Source organism: Diplotaxodon limnothrissa, linkage group LG11 (genome assembly GCF_057381915.1).
Source record: "Diplotaxodon limnothrissa isolate DT_005_m linkage group LG11, D_limnothrissa_male_GT1.1, whole genome shotgun sequence".
NCBI lineage: Eukaryota > Metazoa > Chordata > Actinopteri > Cichliformes > Cichlidae > Diplotaxodon > Diplotaxodon limnothrissa.
Window position 1 is genome coordinate 8983995 of NC_140606.1, and position 17733 is coordinate 9001727.

Genomic DNA, 17733 nt, shown 5'->3' on the forward strand with positions numbered 1-17733 from the left:
CTACAGGGAAATGTCTGTTATATAATAAAGTAAAAGTAAATATACATTAAAAATGTATTCATTAATAGCAATAATGTTGATAAAAAATGCAACTGAAATATATCAAATCAAATGTTTTTGTTTTTTTTTTAAATATCTAATAATTAAGAAAAAATATGCTTGGTATAAACTGAATGTACACCAATCAAGTAAATGTCATTGTTCTATTATCATTTGTACATTGCTCTTATGTAACAAAATTACTTGTAAGATTTACATTATATCAAATTAAAGTCAGCATTTTGGGCATATTTTATTTTTGAGTGTATAAAGCAGGAACTCCACTTTTCTTCTCCTCATGCCACAATACTCGTATCTGTATTTGTGGCAGCAGAGATGAAACAGATGTTAAAAAAAGTGAAACAAAAAATCATGACCCTCAGATCATTGCTGCTATTCTTACACTGGTTTATATTTCAAACTGAACCGCCTAAAACCTGAGCTCTATAAATGGAAGACCACTGGGAGTCTGTGCACAGCTGATCTCCCTCCCATAGAAAACTGTGTTAGTGCGGTATTCCCAGTCTATTTAAGCCCTGTTGAGTTAAGGAAATAATTTTCTGTTGTTTGAAAGAAAGAAAAAGTAGAAGACTCTAATTTAAGCACAAGGTTACCATTATAACATTGTCAAAAGGAAACTCTAGTTTAAGCAGAGCTTAAAACTTGACCCATGCATGTCCTGGATGTGAGCAAAGGAGCTATAGTCAAGAGATAGCCATTTGGGAGAGGAGGGGTGAATGAGCCTCTGTTCAGTGCATGGTGCAAATGATAAGATTAGAATTTTCCAATTTCCTGAAATACAGATTTTGTGTTTCCTGTCCCCTCCCAAAAATTGCATTGTTAAAAGACAAATAAATAAATGAAAACAGCCTATACAAAACAATGATTTCCTACTCATATTTTGGTTATACACGTACAATCCCCCGAAAGCTGCAGTTTATCTCACCAGTAGGTGGCATGGTTTACCTTTGATAATAATGTGAGACAGTTGTAGTGATGACAGCTGTCCTTCCTGCGCTGCTCTTCTGATTATTTGCCAACACAAAAATGCTGCAGAGTTTTTTCAGGATATTTATGCATTCTGATAAGCTCATGGAGAGTCGCCCTTCAAAGCTGGAACTGAAAATAAGAGTTTGCACTTCTGCCCCAAGTCAGGTTCCTCTTTTATCTGCAAAGTACAGCACAAGTTTCCACTCAGCTCTAGCAAAGAGAAATGCAACCATCTGACTCAAAATTACCCACATGGATGTTACTGCATATGTAAGTGAGCAAATTTTCACTAGATTATTCGATCATACGTTGTTCTTCAAGTTTGTATGCACCACATCAACCAACCAGATGAGAGAAGAGCGTAACTTTTATCTGTGTTTACTGAATTCAACACAGAGGTTATTTAAACCAAGGCCATTGCTCCAAAAAAAACACCCTGTACCTTTTTTTAAGGGAGTAGACAAACAAACCAGAGCTATTTTTAGGTAGGAGGTTACTGGGTTATTAAATGACCCCTGGAGTTCTTAAATATGGGTACAAAGAGTCAGGGCCAGAAAACTGCATTATCATCAGAGAAAGGTTAGCAGGTTTGAGGATTTAGAAAGTGTGCACATTTTAGGCTGCAAATTTAACTCAATGAATAAAGTTTTATTGCACGCAGAGACACCAGAGACAAGATATCCTACTCAGTATAATCAGAGGTTTTCCAGTTGTTACACCTTAAAACTAGACTGTTTTCATCAGTGAACCCAGACAAGCTGCTGTCAGTCAGCCCACAATCACTTCAGCCCATGTTTTACTGACTGGGGTAACATGATCAATAGCTGAAGAGTATGAGTTTAAAATAACTTCTCTTAGTGCTGGCAGAAGCATATCTTTGCAGGACTAGGGAAGGACAGAATGTAGCTCTACCTCTTAACATGCACTCGCCTGCACAAACCAAAAAAAAACTATATAAAAAGAGAGAAAGAGCATTCAGCCAGTCCTGAAATGTAATCTATGAGGAAAATCCCACACCAGCACAGATAAGATGGTGCTTTATTTGGGGCACAGTCTTCAAACTATTTTAAGCGGTTTTCACCTGATTTGACTGGCGACTATTAAAGTACTTTATAATGGTTCAGAATAACTGCCCATTAAAGGTTTCAAGAAGGGTGCTGAGCGGTGAAGGACTTTGCACAAACTGTGTGCACAACCTACATCAAATCATAGATTTCTGCACAGCTTACAAGGCAATATATTGTATATGGCTGGTGAATAAAGAGATGTAGTGAGTAGTCTCTTTCTGGACATAGCAACACATCCATTTCTGAAACAGCTAAAGAGAACCCAAAGTCCTTGGTAATCTAGTCGAAGTGGAAACAAGCTAACAAGCTCCAGTTATCCATTTGTTACTTGCCATCTAGGGGTCAGGTCATAATATGAATGAAGCACTGGTCGTAACACATTGCACAACTGTATACACATGTTGTGAGGCTCTGCTCTAAAGAGCTATTCTATGATTGGTCCAATGCCACAGGATCCTCTTTTATGCCATAACCTCTCACTTAAGCTGAGCTGTTTTGCAAACCAAGGATGAGGTGGAATTAAACTGCATGCTCATGCAGCAGCTGCTTGTCAATCACAAAGTACACCCACCTTAGAGAGTACCACATTTATCATACATTTCTAATATAATGAAGACCCCTGTGTACAACAGGAGTCTTCATTATTTTTCCTCCTATCTTTCATCTTTAAATTGTTTGCAATAAACTCAACATGCAAACATGATTCATGTAGATTTATGAGCTGCGGATTGGCCAGTTGCAATGCACTATAAGTTGGATTACTGATCAGAAAATACTTAATTCATATTTTTTTATTAGTTCTGAGACACTGAATGCAAGTTTCAGGGAGCTTGATAAAGTTACAAATGAAATCTTTATGCATTGCATGGTCACACTTTTATTCTGTTCCAGCAAATATGCTTTTGAGGAACATCCCAACAATGCCAGACACAGTCAAATGGGCTGTGTGTCTGTGTGTGTATTTCCCCATTGTGTGTCTACAACCAGCCTTTTGTCCCGGTTCTCTGTGCTGTGCAGGAAGGTCTAGACAGCTGACACTTACCTAATCCAGAGGGGTGGCTGAACCCATCTCCTGTTGGCTGACCTCTTTCCACAAAAGACAAGGGTCTGCTAATTTAAACACCAGTCACATTAATATATATCTATATTGGGGGAGATTTTGAGAAGAAATAAAAAACCAAAAATTACTCAAGAGATGTAGCCTATTCACATTATTCACTGGTAGCATTTAGTATCTTTAATATGTGAAATGTATTGTTGTTGCTTTAAGCACCAAATTATCTGAACCTTCTTCCTGTCAGGTGAAATGATTAAAACACAGCTGCCTTGCAACAAAGTGGGGGACGAGATTTACACACAAAACATTGGCACTAACAAAATGTAGTCTGGTTGCAACTCTGAATGAGATTAATGGTAATGAATAATAGTAGAAATTATTTGGTGTTATTTCACTTTTGAAAAGTAAAGGAGGATTAGTTAATTGCAGTGAAGGGGTGGGGGTATTATACAAAAAGGGGGTGGGGGGTCTGAAGCACTTGTTCACATAATTTCCACTAATGGATGAATTAAGAAGATATATTAGGAAATATTTCCACCATAGGTCCCCCCCTTTATCCATGGCCCTGCCTCTCTACTTTAATTAAATAGTAGCTTCATTTAGATAGATTTATCTGAAGATTGTTAAATAGTAACAAGTGCTATATTAATTACCTACCTGTTGCTATCTCATAATGAGCATCTTTTCTCACTGTCTTCACTCCAAGTGTCATAGTGATGATTAGCCAAGACAGATGGTGAGCGTCTGCTCGTCAGGGCAAAGTTACTCATTAAAAACGCCAGTTATTTGCAAGGTGGGTGTGTGGGTTGGGGGGTGGGGGTTTTTCTCACACTCCCTTGCTGTTGTGTACCACGCAGTCTCCACGGTGCCTTCAGCCCCTGATCACGCACGGTGCCCCCGCACCATTGGTCTACCCTAAAACACACCTTTGCGTCCCATTGGGCGCGGCTTCGGGCCACGCCCATCTGTTCCCCCACCGCATTTGAAACGATGAATGGAAACGAGGCTGTGGAGGAAATTAGGAAACATACTTGCCTGGTCTTAAGTTGTTCGCACGAGACTTGTGGACGCGCGTCTAGGGATTAAACCTGTTTCCTGAACACTTGACGCACTCATACATATATGTAAGTACATATTAGCTTCGTCATATTTACGGTTTAGCATAGTGTTTTCTTTTCTTCTTACGTGTTTAATGTTCGTGTAGAAACACGTTGATAAAGTGGTTGTCAGCAGCTAATTAGTCAGACAGTCTGGTGGGCTTCATCAATAGTTATTGAGGAGTATGATTACGGGTGCAGCTTGTGTGTGGTGATCCGGGTCTGGGCAGGGAGGAGTTCTTACAGTAGGTGTTGTGTGTCTGTTTTGTAACCACCACACATGCTGCTTTTGTCCCCCAGCAAAGTAGGTGAAAGGGCAACCGCGCTGATGAGCAGCAGCTGATCATGCTTATCTCTCATGCTCTTTGGCAAAATCTTTAAGGCCCTGAGATAATGGTCATAGTGTAAATTTGATCGTAGGTGATGTATTCACTTATTTTTAGTGAAGGCTATCATTGTTGGATTACGTTGCGTGAAATGTTATGAATTTAAATTACAGTTAATTTGGTCTTTGCCAGAGTTACACTATGAAGTCTGAGGAGCATCACTGTAACATCTCAGACGTCCAGGGTGAATCCCAGCCAACTGACATGGGTGCAGGTGATATGGAAGCTGTGCGGGCTCTGATGTCCATGACTAAGCACTGGAAGTCACGAAACTTCAGGGTGAGGCACTACAGACCTCTGTCTCCCTCCTCAGACTCCTCAGAGGACGACCAGGTCACCACCAGTTCTGCTGTGCTGCAGGACTCTCTGTTTGTAAGGGATCCTTGTTTAGGATGAAATGGTTTCTATGTAACTGCGTGATTCTAGTAAATGTAGATGTATTGGGACAGAAGAGAAACTTTATTACTGACTTTGATAATGTGACTTTTCTTCTCAGTGCATGACACCACCATGCAGCCCGCCCCACTTTGTGACGGCCTGTCCAGGTCCAGCTCTGAAGCCTCACCGACCTACAGAAGTGACGTCTCTGCACAAACACGCTGCTCAGCAGAGCTTCCAGTGCACCAGTGTGATCCGTCACACTGCAGATGGCCTCCACTGCTCCTCCAACCTTAATCGTTCCTCAAAGGAGGAAGAGGTCGTTCGGGTTCACATGCTGGACTCTAAAACTGATGTGAACTGTAAAGATGAGCCGAATAGCAGAGACTCTGAGGAGACTGTTACAACACAAGCTTACACTGAGACGTCCCCAAATGTTGTTCAGTCTGGAGACAACCCAGGAAGCCTTTTAGGCTTAAATGAAAATAAAAATACGCCTCAGTCTGTCCCAGCTGGAGATGCTCTGGTCTCGCCTGTGCCTGTCTACTGCCACATTGTTCCTGTCTCTTCTTTGGCCACCCTTGTGCAGAACGCTGTCACAAACTCGCACAGTCAGCAGCAACACCTACTGCCAGCAATCACCATGGTGCACACGCCACTGCAGCTGCAGCACAAACAAGAAGGACACACGGCTTCTTCTGCTCAGGTCTTCCTTGTAGGGGGTCAGGTGGCAAAGGGTCCCGTCATGCTCCTTGTCCCTCAGCCGCCTGTTCCTCCTGTCTACATTCAACCAGCACCGGTGACCAATGGTGGACCAAAGTTCGCTGCCATTGCCCCGGCGCCTCATCGCACCTTATCGGAGCAAAGATGTGTCCCACAGCAGCCAGAGGTGGCCCGCGCACGCAATCACGTTTGTCCCCGTGAGAACTGCAACAAGACTTACTTCAAGAGCTCTCATCTCAAGGCCCACATGAGGATGCACACAGGTAAGAGATAAATGAATTAAATGTTAATATAACGCATATGTATTTGAATGCTATGGCAGTTTTTAAGCAAATGGCACAAGTGTGATCTTCTAGTCATGATAGCAATGTTTTACCTGTTGGAGTATGTTCAGAAAAGTCCTTATTCCTGCCTCCACTATCCAACAGGTGAGAAACCTTATAAATGCAAGTGGGAGGGTTGCGAGAGGCGTTTCGCTCGCTCCGATGAGCTGTCCCGGCATCGCCGAACCCACACGGGAGAAAAAAAGTTTGCCTGCCCAATGTGCCTCAGCCGCTTCATGCGTAGTGACCACCTTGCCAAGCACGCCCGAAGACACCTGGCAGCGATGAGGGGACGCTGCTGAACTCCCTGCATGCAGTATCGTCTTCAGCAACAATAACAAACAAACCCCACTGTGAAACCAAATGACATGCTCTACGCTGTTGAGACTGACTCACACAAGACTGTAGATGTTTTTTACGTCACCTTATGAAAGGGCTATTGTGCAAACTTTGCTATACTGCTGTTCTGTAATCATTCTAATTGAATATAAACGAGGTAATCAAAGTGTTTACATTTAACTACTGCATTAGCATAAGCTGAATAGTTACGTATTTAAATGTTACTGAGTTTACTTTTTTGTCAGTGATATTTGACCAAAAAATGTTACATGTTGTTCTTTTGTGCCATGACAATCAGTATAAAATATTTTTGCACTTTTTCTTGCACAAAACACAAATTCCTTAATAAACCTAAACATATTTGTCTAGATTTTTTTTTTTTTTTTTAAGAGTTGTAATTTAAAATCTTTTCTGTGGTTCCCACATGCTTCTGATACCTGAAAATGTATCCCACTTCAGCTCATCACATGATAACTGTATAAAATTATCAGGCTGTGAAACTGAGGGGTACCAATTCTATCTATGCATACAGCTGGAGGAAGTTACAATTTACAACATTTGTGCATTTCTGATAAGACACACACACTGGGATTTACAGTCCACTCAGTGGGGTGTTTATTACTCTTCATTTAGACAAGCACAGCTACACGTTAAAAGCAGGCAAATGCCTGATAATTTATCATGCCTTAAGACAGATTTATGACAGTTTCACAGATATGATACACACAATGCAAGTATACTTGGTGTCAGGAAATACTGCTATTTTCTATCAACACAGATGTTGGAAGAATATTTCAAACTATATGAGTAGAAAAAGAACTTGCAGTAGTCTTTTAAATCATTTTTTGTAAAGAAACAATGTCATTTTCAGTGTAAGTCGATTCATTATCCACCAGCACTTCCTGTGTTCCATCTGCAGCACATGCTGTCTAATAAAACCTGCTTGGCTGTCAGGTAGCAGAGCACTCACCTGCCAGTCTTGGAAGCAAGACGCTCAGCACTTTGGAAAAGCACGCAAACACCACCTTATTTAAGGACACTCACCTTTTAGCTTTCAAATAATTTTCAGAAACTGACGCCACGGTGACGCCAAACATTTTGTATGTACAGCAAAGATATGCTGCAAGCTCTCAATTTAATATGAAGATGCCACTTTTTAAATGTAATAATGGATTCTAGCCTTTGTGCACACACAAAAAAAACCTACACAACAAATTAAAATACAAAATACAAATCTTTTGGCAAAACTTTCTATATAATCTCAGAAGTGTTTCTTTTTATAAATACACTGCTTCAATCAGGGATACACATAATATACAAGACTGACAACAGCAAAGGAGATATGAATAATAATATCTGTCAAATATAATCATTTAAAAGTATTATATGTCTACTGTAGGGGTGTAAACTGTAGTTCAAGAGGAGTCCCCAAACTGTCTTTTCTGGACTCATCCATTTTGTTGCATACTAATTAACACCTACTTAGGGTTTCCAGGGCTGACCACACAGAAGTGCAGTGCACTGGGGTCTGTGAGATGAATATGGTCTGGTCCAGGCAATTTCAAGCACTACTGGGAGAGTTGACCCCAGGGGAATGTGAACCAAAGGAAGCTAGCAGCAGAAACAAGTGAGAAAAGTGAAAAGACTTCTGGTCCCAGTCAGATGTTTCCTAAGCTGGGACCGACAGTGCAGCCTCTGTTTGGCAGGAATTGAGGAAGTACGGGACCAGGGAGAAGTTCTTAAGCATAGCCTCGTTGGTAACACCAGTGTCCTGCATCTCAAACCTGGTGAATGAAAATAAACAGGAATCAAGGACCATAACCTCCACATTCTTGCACAGAAAAGATTTTCTCCATCACTGCCAAACTTACCAGTCTCTAGAGGAGATGACGTAGTACACAGGGGGTGGTGGTGAGTCAGTGGGGGAGCACAGTGGTTGACCCAGACTGTAGGAGCCAGCATGTGTGAACATGAGCCAATCTCCAATGTTGAGCTCAGGTAAAAGACAGTGCTCCAGTACCTGGTCCAGATCATCTCCAGAGGGACCCCACAAGCTGCTGCTGAACACCGGTACATCCAGGGAAGTGTTCTGCTAATAAGGCAATAATTATTTTAGTCATTTTACAATGTGTATATGTGTGGGCAGTAGCTGATTAAGATGTTGTTCCTAATTTAATAATATAGTCCGTATACACATTGAGAAGTATAGAGAAAGTATTGTGTGTTGTGGTTACACATTCAACTGGCCCTTTGTTAGGTAAAGGTCCTTTGTTGGCTGGCTGGATGGATGCGTCCGTCTCGCTATCCATCCATCCAACAGAGGACCTTTGTGGTGGAACAGATTTGCATTATGAATTTGCAGCCAACAGATCTACAGAAACTGCTTGCTGCGATCTTGTCAGTGTGGCCCAAAAAGTCTTGCACAAGTTTCAAGCACCTTGTTAAATCTATGCAACAGTTTTGTAGATAAAAGTAGTCCAACCTGGTACTGCCAAAGTGTACCTATTAAAGTGTCTAGTAAGTGTATACTGATCCATTGAGAATCTTTGAGACTCACCTTGTGAACAGATGGGGCAGATATCAGTCCTTCAGAGAGTTTGCTGGCAAACGATCCATACACTCCTTCGTTCATAGTGTACTGGAACGCTGGCTCTTCATTGGGAGACAGATCTGTTCAGAAGAGGGCAGAAAAGTTTCTGAATTACATTTTACTGTTTGATTCATAGCTGCACTGCTAATTCCCAGTATAATAATACATTTCATGCTGTACAACACTGGTTTCTGCATGAAAATGCATTGTGTACTGCTCGAGTTACAGCTGGAATGCAGTTTTTACAGAGTATGTCCTTAACAATCATTACCGTTCCTAAGTGAGTATCTTGCCACTAACCATGATCCTGGTCCTGGGGATCACGTGCCACCACCTCCTTGGAGATGACATTGACAGCTAGTGTGAAAGCAGAGGACACGAAGAAGTTACCAGGCTCAGCAATGATGGAAACTCCTGAAGATGGAGGGAAGTATAGGTCCACCATAGACATGACTGCACTATTAATCTGCAAAAGAGATGACAGAAGCCGTTACAATTAACATTAAGACATTCCTTCCTTTTCCCCCCACATGCCTCTGAAAAGTAGTTTAAATCCAGCTTCACAGTGAGCAGCTAAAGCATGAATCTATATTAGAATATTCTCAACATTTAAGACAGACACTTTTATCTTACTGTTCAGCTAGTGCTTACTACAGCTACAATGTACAAAGCTTGTCTTTAGCACCCATATGGAAAAGAAATAGTAAAAAGATATTTGATTTACTCATGAAAGTGGCCACTTTCTCATTACTTTCATATATTTTTTTAGTAAGTATACAAAACATACAAGTTTCATTATATAATTTTTCAAGGGATCTTATACACTCAACAAAAATATAAACGCAACACCTTTGTTACTGCTCCCATTCCCCATGGGATGGACGTAGAGACCTAAAATTCATTCCAGATACACAATATAACCATCCCTCCCAAACAGTGGTCGCAAATCAGTCCAAATGTGTGGTAGTGGGCACATCTGCTATATTGAGATAATCCATCCCACCTCACAGGTGTGCCACATCAGGATGCTGATCTGACATCATGAGTAGTGCACAGGTGTACCTCAGACTGCCCACAACAAAAGGCCACCCTGGAATGTGCAGTTTTGTCTCACAGCAAAATGCCACAGATGCCACAAGCAATGAGGGAGCGTGCAATTGGCATGCTGACAGCAGGAATGTCAACCAGATCTGTCGCCCGTGCATTGAATGTTCATTTCTCAACCATAAGCCGTCTCCACAGGCGTTTCAGAGAATATGGCAGCACATCCAACCGGCCTCACAACCGCAGACCTCGTGTAACCACACCAGCCCAGGACCTCCACATCCAGCAGGTTCACCTCCAAGATCGTCTGAGACCAGCCACCCAGACAGCTGCTGGAACAATTGGTTTGCACAACCAAACAATTTCTGCACAAACTGTCAGAAACCGTCTCAGGGACGCTCAACTGCATGCCCGTCGTCCTCATCGGGGTCTTGACCTGACTCCAGCTCGTCGCCGTAACAGACTTGTGTGGGCAAATGCTCACATTCGATGGCGTCTGGCACGTTGGAGAGGTGTGCGCTTCACGGATGAATCATGGTTCACATTGTTCAGGGCAGATGGCAGCTGAGAATGTCCCAGTTCTTGCATGGCCAGCATACTCACCGGACATGTCACCCATTGAGCATGTTCGGGATGTGCTTGACCAGCGTATACGACAGCGTTTACCAGTTCCCACGAATATCCAACAACCTCGCACAGCCATTGAAGTGGAGTGGACCAACATTCCACAGGCCACAATTGACAATCTGATAGACTCCATGCGACGATGTGTTGCACTGCATGAGGCAAATGGTGGTCACACCAGATACTGACCGGTTCTGGGTCCCCAGACCCCCAATAGCGCAAAAAACTGCACATTCCAGGGTGGCCTTTTGTTGTGGGCAGTCTGAGGTACACCTGTGCACTACTCATGATGTCAGATCAGCATCCTGATGTGGCACACCTGTGAGGTGGGATGGATTATCTCAATATAGCAGATGTGCCCACTACCACACATTTGGACTGATTTGTGACCACTGTTTGGGAGGGATGGTTATATTGTGTATCTGGAATGAATTTTAGGTCTCTACGTCCATCCCATGGGGAATGGGAGCAGTAACAAAGGTGTTGCGTTTATATTTTTGTTGAGTGTATGTGTTTTCATTCTTGTATGCTTTTCATACAAGTCAGATAAAAACTTTATAAGATTTATATATATCTTTTCCATATGGGCAGTATCTGATAGAAATGCACTGACCAGTTCCAGTTGGGCCTCAGAGCCACTGAATCCGCCTCCAATGTCCAAGATTTTCATGCTGAAGCCAATTTCCTCCTGAAGCAGACAGAAAATTGTTAATAACTTGGGTCTATACAAAGTACCTTGTGTTTATGGAGCATCCAAAACATAAAATTGTATTCAACAGAAATGCAAATAACAGTCATAGAGCTGACTGCAAATAAAATGCATCATTTAACACCACATACCCCCATATCAAAGACACAACGGGCATCGGAGATGGCATGAACATACACCTGGTCATCGTCACAGGAGTTGGAAATGTGAGACCTGAGGAGTAGAAGAGGTAGTCGGTGATCAAACTGGCAACTTAACGTTTAAATTTCATTTGCAGACAAACTGACTAAATAATTTGTTCAGGAGAACTGTGCCATCCTTGCAGTGGTCTAAGTACAAAACCTGGATTTGCATTTCTCTTCATGTCCTTCCTGTAGTCCTTACCTGACCCCAGCTACCTGCACACCCAGCTCCTTAGCACTCTCCAGCAGATGTCTGCAGTCCTTGAGTGAGCAGCCAAATGTCATGCTCATGTCATCGTCCGGGTTTGACGCTTCCGTTGACACCTGTAGCAGCAGCCTAAATTATCACAGAGGAAATAGATAACTTGGTTACTGTTTTGGGGAAACAATCAATCCAGATTAATCTATGATATAAAACCAGAGCAGTAAACTACACAGAACCAAACAGTTTTGCAGGTAGATTTCTTATCAGAATGACGGTCGATAGTGTAACCAACAGATAATTACTATGGACTGATAACATGGTCAGTTGTTTAACATATTCACTGGCACTTGGACTGATGCTTATCAAAAACTTACTTGGCATTGGGGTGGCAGCGAGAAATCTTGCGCAGCTCTGCTTCATTATCACACACCAGGAGGTCAATGCCATTTTTAGCAGCATATTTAATCTGGGAAACTTGTTTGCAAACACCACTGTAGATGATATCTTCAGAGGGAATACCATGGCTCTGCACCAATTCCAGTTCAGACTGAATTACAAAGATACACAGACAAAGCAATATTCCATTAAAGGGAACCTATTATGCTTTTTTGTCATCTTTTGCTTATATTACACTTAGTTTGAAAATTTCAGTGTATGTACAAAGAACTGTGAGCTAGAAGGTCAGTCTCTAAGCAGTTTTTTTCTACTCTTCATAGGATATCCTTTAAATGATCATCTCAGGATCATTGCTCTGGCTGTAAGCATAGAAATCTAATCCACCTGCTGTCCCAACCTTCCATTTGTAAGGGGTAGGGAGCCAATCCTTTGTCAATCCATTGCCAGACGGCGGCTTAACAGTGGGGCCGCACCAAAGCCAAATATAAGATAAATAAGGATTATTTTCAACTTTGAATCAGCCAAAGCTGCTCTAGAAGAAAGAAAATAGAATTTGAAATAAGTGTAATAGATCTCCTGTATCTATCTTGCAATGCCCATCAGGCAGATGCATTAGAGACAAATATTTATTAAATAATGTTTACAAGGTGGGCATTGACATGTGGTGACCACTTGGTGGTGCTTTTAAAAATATTTAAAGATCTTGGAAAGACACACATTAAATAGCCTTGGGGTGAATTCGTACCAGGGCCTCAGCCTTATGAAACACGGGTCAGCTTGATGATCAACACTAGTGCTAAATGTGCTTTTATATTTAGCAGAGAAAAGCCCTAATGACAAAAACACACACTGTCAAAGAGTACCTTGTTGGTGCATATGAACCCAGTGCCAAGGGCAGCAAGGACTTCAATCACAGCTGGGCTGCTATTGCACCTGACAGCATAGTATGGTCTGATCTGGGACATGTGGGTCCGCCAGCGAACATGCTGCCTCATTATGACTCCCAGATCTGCTACAAAGAATGCATTTTTCTCAGACTGGAGAAGAGGGAAACAAACAGGTGTGGAAGAGTCAGAAAACACATTAAGATTGTATATCCATTAATCTACAATACAAGCATAAACAAAAGTGTGCCTGTATGTCAATTAACAACCTTTAGTTAACAATGCATTATAATACAATTGTTGGTTTTGAGACAATATTAAAACATTAAGAAATAGTACATATTATTAAAGATGAAGCCCATACCAGTGTTTGCTCATAAATGTGATTGTCAATAACATCACAGAGGGCCATGCCTCCTTCCAGCAGGTCAACAGAATACTGCGGTTCATCAGCGATTCCTTTCATCCTCTCAACCGTTTTCTTCAAATCCAACAGGCATAAAGAATGTGGCTAGTGCGAAGTGGTCTTGCTCGCTCCCTCTCGAGCCCCTGGGGTCCTAGACTTATGCAACAAACTGTACAAGGAAAAGAGAAAAGCCAACATAAAGCACCAAGTTCAGCACCAAAAATCACTTTTGGATAATGCATATTCCATGATGTTCTCTGCTGCTGAAACCTAAACGCCTCTTTTGAAATCCTGAACTGAAGTCATTTCCAACTCAACGGGCATCCAATCAGAGCAGAGAACAGGTTCTGCGTTATGGGATAGCTTTGTGGAAGAGGCCTATTCTTCCTAAAAGCCGCTGTGAAAACACATAGTCTGGGGCACAGGGTTCATTTACTTTATCATCAATTACCCCTTACAATCGCCATTAATCCCTGAGCCGGTGACCCGAAAATGTTCCGTTTGATGGCATTAACAAAGGTACAATACTGGCGGCATCTGTGCCACAACTTTACTTTCAGTACTGTTGCACAGTACTTCAACCAGTCATGGTAGTTTGGACCAGACCAGATGTAGAAAGGTTACATGGGGAGACTAGCAATATGCCAACAATGACTGCTGTGGTGTACAGTAAAAAATAAATACATTTAAAAAATTTAAATAAAATCACTGCTCAAACACTGGTTAAAAACACAATGGAACAAGGCTGAACACTAATATCTCTTTGAAAATAAACCAAGACCTTATGTAACTTAGAAAATGCTTAACTGGGTCACTTGTTCTATCTTCACAAAACATACAATATACAATGCAACCCAGCTTTAATCTCAAGGAAAATACATGCATATTAGTTGGGTTATAGCTCAGATTATTTCTCTCTGTTCCTGAAAACAAATCTAACAGCAAAGCCAGTGCAGATAAAAGCAGTCCTGAACAGTGTCCTGTTATTTTAATACAAGTGCTGAAAATAGATCTGAAACAGTAGATCTAAAATAACTGAGTGATCTGGGACATGCTGAATGTTTACTCCTTTTGTCAGGACATGACAGTTACCGTAGAACTGCAATAATTCTTCACCATGCAAACACAAATACTGTACCACACATTCAACGTTTTTGCTATGAGATTTTTCTCAGCCCTCCAATTAAAGTGGATACATAAATTCCCCAGCTAGTTTACTCACATGGATGAGTCCTGGGATGAACTCCTCCACTATCAGCTAGGATCCCAAGGTGGCTCGGCGTTGAAGTCAAATGGCTCTCGGTATAGAGCTGCCCCTAGATCCTCTGGGTAGTTGTTGTACACCTGCAAAGGGGCAGATGAGGACGTGAGGCACAGCAGATTCAGTCAATGATCAGTCAATTGTTTCCCCTGCTAACACATGTTCCAGTGGTACTCCAAAGTACAATCAAATCTGTAAATCTGTAGAGGAAACTGGGTTTTTTCCTGGCTCCAAATGGATCTTTGGGTTATGACTACACACATTAGCACGATAATCCAGAATAGAAAGGCATTCCCTGATTTCCATATTTTTCGCCATTTGACAAAGACGAATTGTAAGCTCGAGTTAACGAATACCCGCATAAAGCACTGATACAGAAAACAGTATTTACATGCTGTACTTAATATGTGTTTTTTAAGGTGGTTTTTAATGTGTGAATTGTTAGTCTGAGTTACTCTGAACCAACCACCGGAACTGATGCAATGATGGCCAGATTAGCAGGTTTGAATAAATTAATTAGCAATGGCTACAACAACACTCTTGCCCCGTGTTATTTATCATGCTGCCCCTTATAACCACGTTTAACTACAACTTAACATTCATTACCAATTACTTCAGAGTCAAATTTCTTGTTACTGTAACAGCTTGCTTTCAATTCATGGAGCACATTAGCATTAGTGTCCGCGGTAGTTACACAGTAATATACGATGTATTCCTTACGCAGTAATATACGATGGATTCCTAGTACCAACATGTTTTATAAAAACAAAGTTTTTTTTTAAGAATGCTACTGACAACAACGTTATAGCTAGTGTGTTTTATTTAGTATTTAGCTAGACAATGACACGTTACTCAGTGCATTTAGCTAATAACATGCTAACACTCATAGGAAGCTAACAGCGCGGTTAGCTAACGTTACTTACGTCCGCTGAAAACCCAAAAGAGGGGACAGAACGCTTTTTCTTTTTAGGCGGAATTTTTAAAGAGTGGTGGGGAGACTAGAAGAGAAAACGATATTTGCCATGGAGTAGTTCAAGTTATTGTCGTTCGACGTTTTCTCGATGGCACCTATAGCGGACCATTTGTTACAACCGAGCAGACGACAGCAGCGGAGGGCGAACGGCAAGACCGACCCACAGACAGAAGCGTCATATTAATGCTGACACATCCGGTTTAAAATGTCAAAATAAAACCCACATTAACCGACATATTCGTTTTGAGTAACGGAGAAACCGTCAGAGTGAAATTAAACAAGAATTACAGCTTTTATTAACATTTTCCGGTTTGGCTCAACTGAAGTATGGTGAACTTGACAAACACTTGCTCGGAGCTGTCAAACCCTCACGCAACGCGATATTAGAGCTCGCATAGGAAGATGTGGAGCATTTATTAACATAATTTAAAAAAATCATTACTGACCTGCAACAGCCACAATAATAACAGTTAAAAAAAGATTATTTTTTTCTATGCTGCAATATTTTGTGCACACAATTTGAAGACATTCTAACCAACTGGAAAAACAAAAACAAAACAATAAACCCCACAACTTTGTTGATCTTAGACTATATTTATAACAGAATAGCTATATAACCTATGCTCCGTGGTAAATAGGTAATTTCCCAAAAATTACCTGTGTTATGTCTTCACTGGATCCCCCATGGTTCAGTGATAAGGACAAAATATTGTCCAACAAAGGTGGCACAGTCCTCCTTATTTTCTCTAGTCTCAGTCAGCACTCGCAGACATAAGCCCTAGACGCAATGGCTAGATGGAAACATGCATTTTGTCCTAAAGTTCAAGCTCAGACTATACTTTCCCTTCCTTTTGCCTTTGTTGTTGTGAAGTTGTGAAGTTGTGCCTGACTCTGAAAACGCTTGGTATGAGGCAGTTTTTACCCCCTCCAGGAGATAAATTTGCATGTCTCCCTCCTCAGAGCTGAAGGGGGAGGGTGCAAAGAAAAGCTCGGCAACTGTTAGCTGAAGGGGAAATCTTTTTTCTGGGGCTGTTTGGACTCTGTGCTTACATTAAACATAGGAGAAAATACCCCTTTATCATTCAAATATAAAGTGTTTTACTGCACAGTATCAGCATTTCAAGGCTTTGGGATTATTATTGCCATTTCTAAAATAATACAAATAGGTTATAAAAATACAATTGATTTTCAACTATGTTCAGAAAAAATAAAAACAAGTATAGGAAAATAATTTTCAAATGCAATCCACTAATGTCTGTCTTCTACAGTAAAAGCCCATTTTCTGCAGCATCTCTTCAGTCTGTGACCCTCATAGTTTAATTTTCACTTCATTTTTACAGCGTGACATACAGACACAAGTTCTCCATACCTGCTGTGAAGTTTAGGATCCAGGAATTTGTGACCTAGGACTACTGTTCTTGTATGAAAACCCTGTTTACCAATTACAAAGCATTATCCCTTAAATCCCCAGCACCCTGGCTGACCCACATCATATTTTTCTTATTTCACAGCAGTTCATGATGTCTTGTTGTTGTTGGGATTTTTTTCTTCCACATATCTATAAAATTCCTCAGAGTGTTAGATGAGAGTTGAGTGCTCCTCAGGGAAAAAATAAACAATAGCAGTGCCTGTTTCACTAATAAACCTATTTCGTGGAGTCCATTGTAAAGGCTGCGGAGGCGATGTACTGCGACACAAAAAAGTTGTTCCGTGTTTTGTGCCTGTTCTCTCTAACACTACACGAGTTATGTATATATAAGGCTAATCACACATAGCATCTAAAGTGGCTTCCAGTAACGCACAATGTTTGATTTCCATTGTTTGGATCATAATAGCCATCGCTGCCGTTGGGTATGCGACAGGGAGACATGTGTACCACCCACTGTGAGGGCAAATACTCTAGTGGCTGCATTGTGCAGCAGGAATTCTTATTTGCAAACATTGCAAACAGATTACATCAATGGACCGATATAGAAAGACCCTGAATCACCCCTGAGTGACCAAGGCAGGCAAAAAAAAGGAATAAACAACATGTTCCAAGAATCAAAAGGTCAGACAAT

The 17733-nt window shown here is 41.2% G+C and overlaps 2 protein-coding genes across 4 annotated transcripts; one reads left to right on the forward strand and one right to left on the reverse strand.

Moving 5' to 3' along the window:
- The first annotated feature begins 4189 nt into the window (after window positions 1-4189).
- LOC146622287 (Krueppel-like factor 10) lies at window positions 4190-6580 on the forward strand. The gene is made up of 4 exons (XM_085365030.1): window positions 4190-4277; window positions 4769-5008; window positions 5133-6000; window positions 6166-6580. The coding sequence occupies exons 2-4, from the start codon at window positions 4778-4780 to the stop codon at window positions 6360-6362; spliced, it is 1296 nt and encodes a 431-aa protein (XP_085221156.1). The 5' UTR covers window positions 4190-4277; window positions 4769-4777; the 3' UTR covers window positions 6363-6580.
- Window positions 6581-7002: 422 nt separating this feature from the next.
- Window positions 7003-16543, reverse strand: LOC146622288 (antizyme inhibitor 1-like). Of its 3 annotated transcripts, none has more exons than XM_085365033.1 (12): window positions 16331-16543; window positions 14662-14783; window positions 13398-13608; window positions 13013-13186; window positions 12128-12300; window positions 11751-11885; window positions 11498-11579; window positions 11271-11345; window positions 9290-9455; window positions 8957-9069; window positions 8271-8491; window positions 7003-8183 (listed from the first exon to the last, which is right to left on the reverse strand). In XM_085365033.1, exons 3-12 carry the CDS (start codon window positions 13497-13499, stop codon window positions 8069-8071), a joined length of 1356 nt encoding a protein of 451 aa, XP_085221159.1. In that variant the 5' UTR covers window positions 13500-13608; window positions 14662-14783; window positions 16331-16543; the 3' UTR covers window positions 7003-8068. The 3 variants fall into 3 exon arrangements, with proteins under 3 accessions (XP_085221159.1, XP_085221160.1, XP_085221158.1); XM_085365034.1 differs by lacking the exon at window positions 16331-16543 and adding an exon at window positions 15624-15827 and having other exon boundaries at window positions 8271-8488; XM_085365032.1 differs by lacking the exon at window positions 16331-16543 and adding an exon at window positions 15624-15827.
- Between the last annotated feature and the right edge of the window lie 1190 nt (window positions 16544-17733).

Excerpts from the sequence above, each read along its gene's own strand:
- LOC146622287 (XM_085365030.1), top strand. The coding sequence starts at position 4,778 with ATGAAGTCTGAGGAGCATCACTGTAACATCTCAGACGTCCAGGGTGAA. Across the intron at positions 5,009-5,132 it reads TGCTGCAGGACTCTCTGTTT|TGCATGACACCACCATGCAG; the intron begins GTAAGGGATCCT and ends TTTTCTTCTCAG. Across the intron at positions 6,001-6,165 it reads CCACATGAGGATGCACACAG|GTGAGAAACCTTATAAATGC; the intron begins GTAAGAGATAAA and ends ACTATCCAACAG.
- LOC146622288 (XM_085365033.1), bottom strand. The coding sequence starts at position 13,499 with ATGAAAGGAATCGCTGATGAACCGCAGTATTCTGTTGACCTGCTGGAA. Across the intron at positions 11,886-12,127 it reads CGCTGCCACCCCAATGCCAA|GCTGCTGCTACAGGTGTCAA; the intron begins GTAAGTTTTTGA and ends GTGATAATTTAG. Across the intron at positions 11,580-11,750 it reads GTGCAGGTAGCTGGGGTCAG|GTCTCACATTTCCAACTCCT; the intron begins GTAAGGACTACA and ends TCTACTCCTCAG.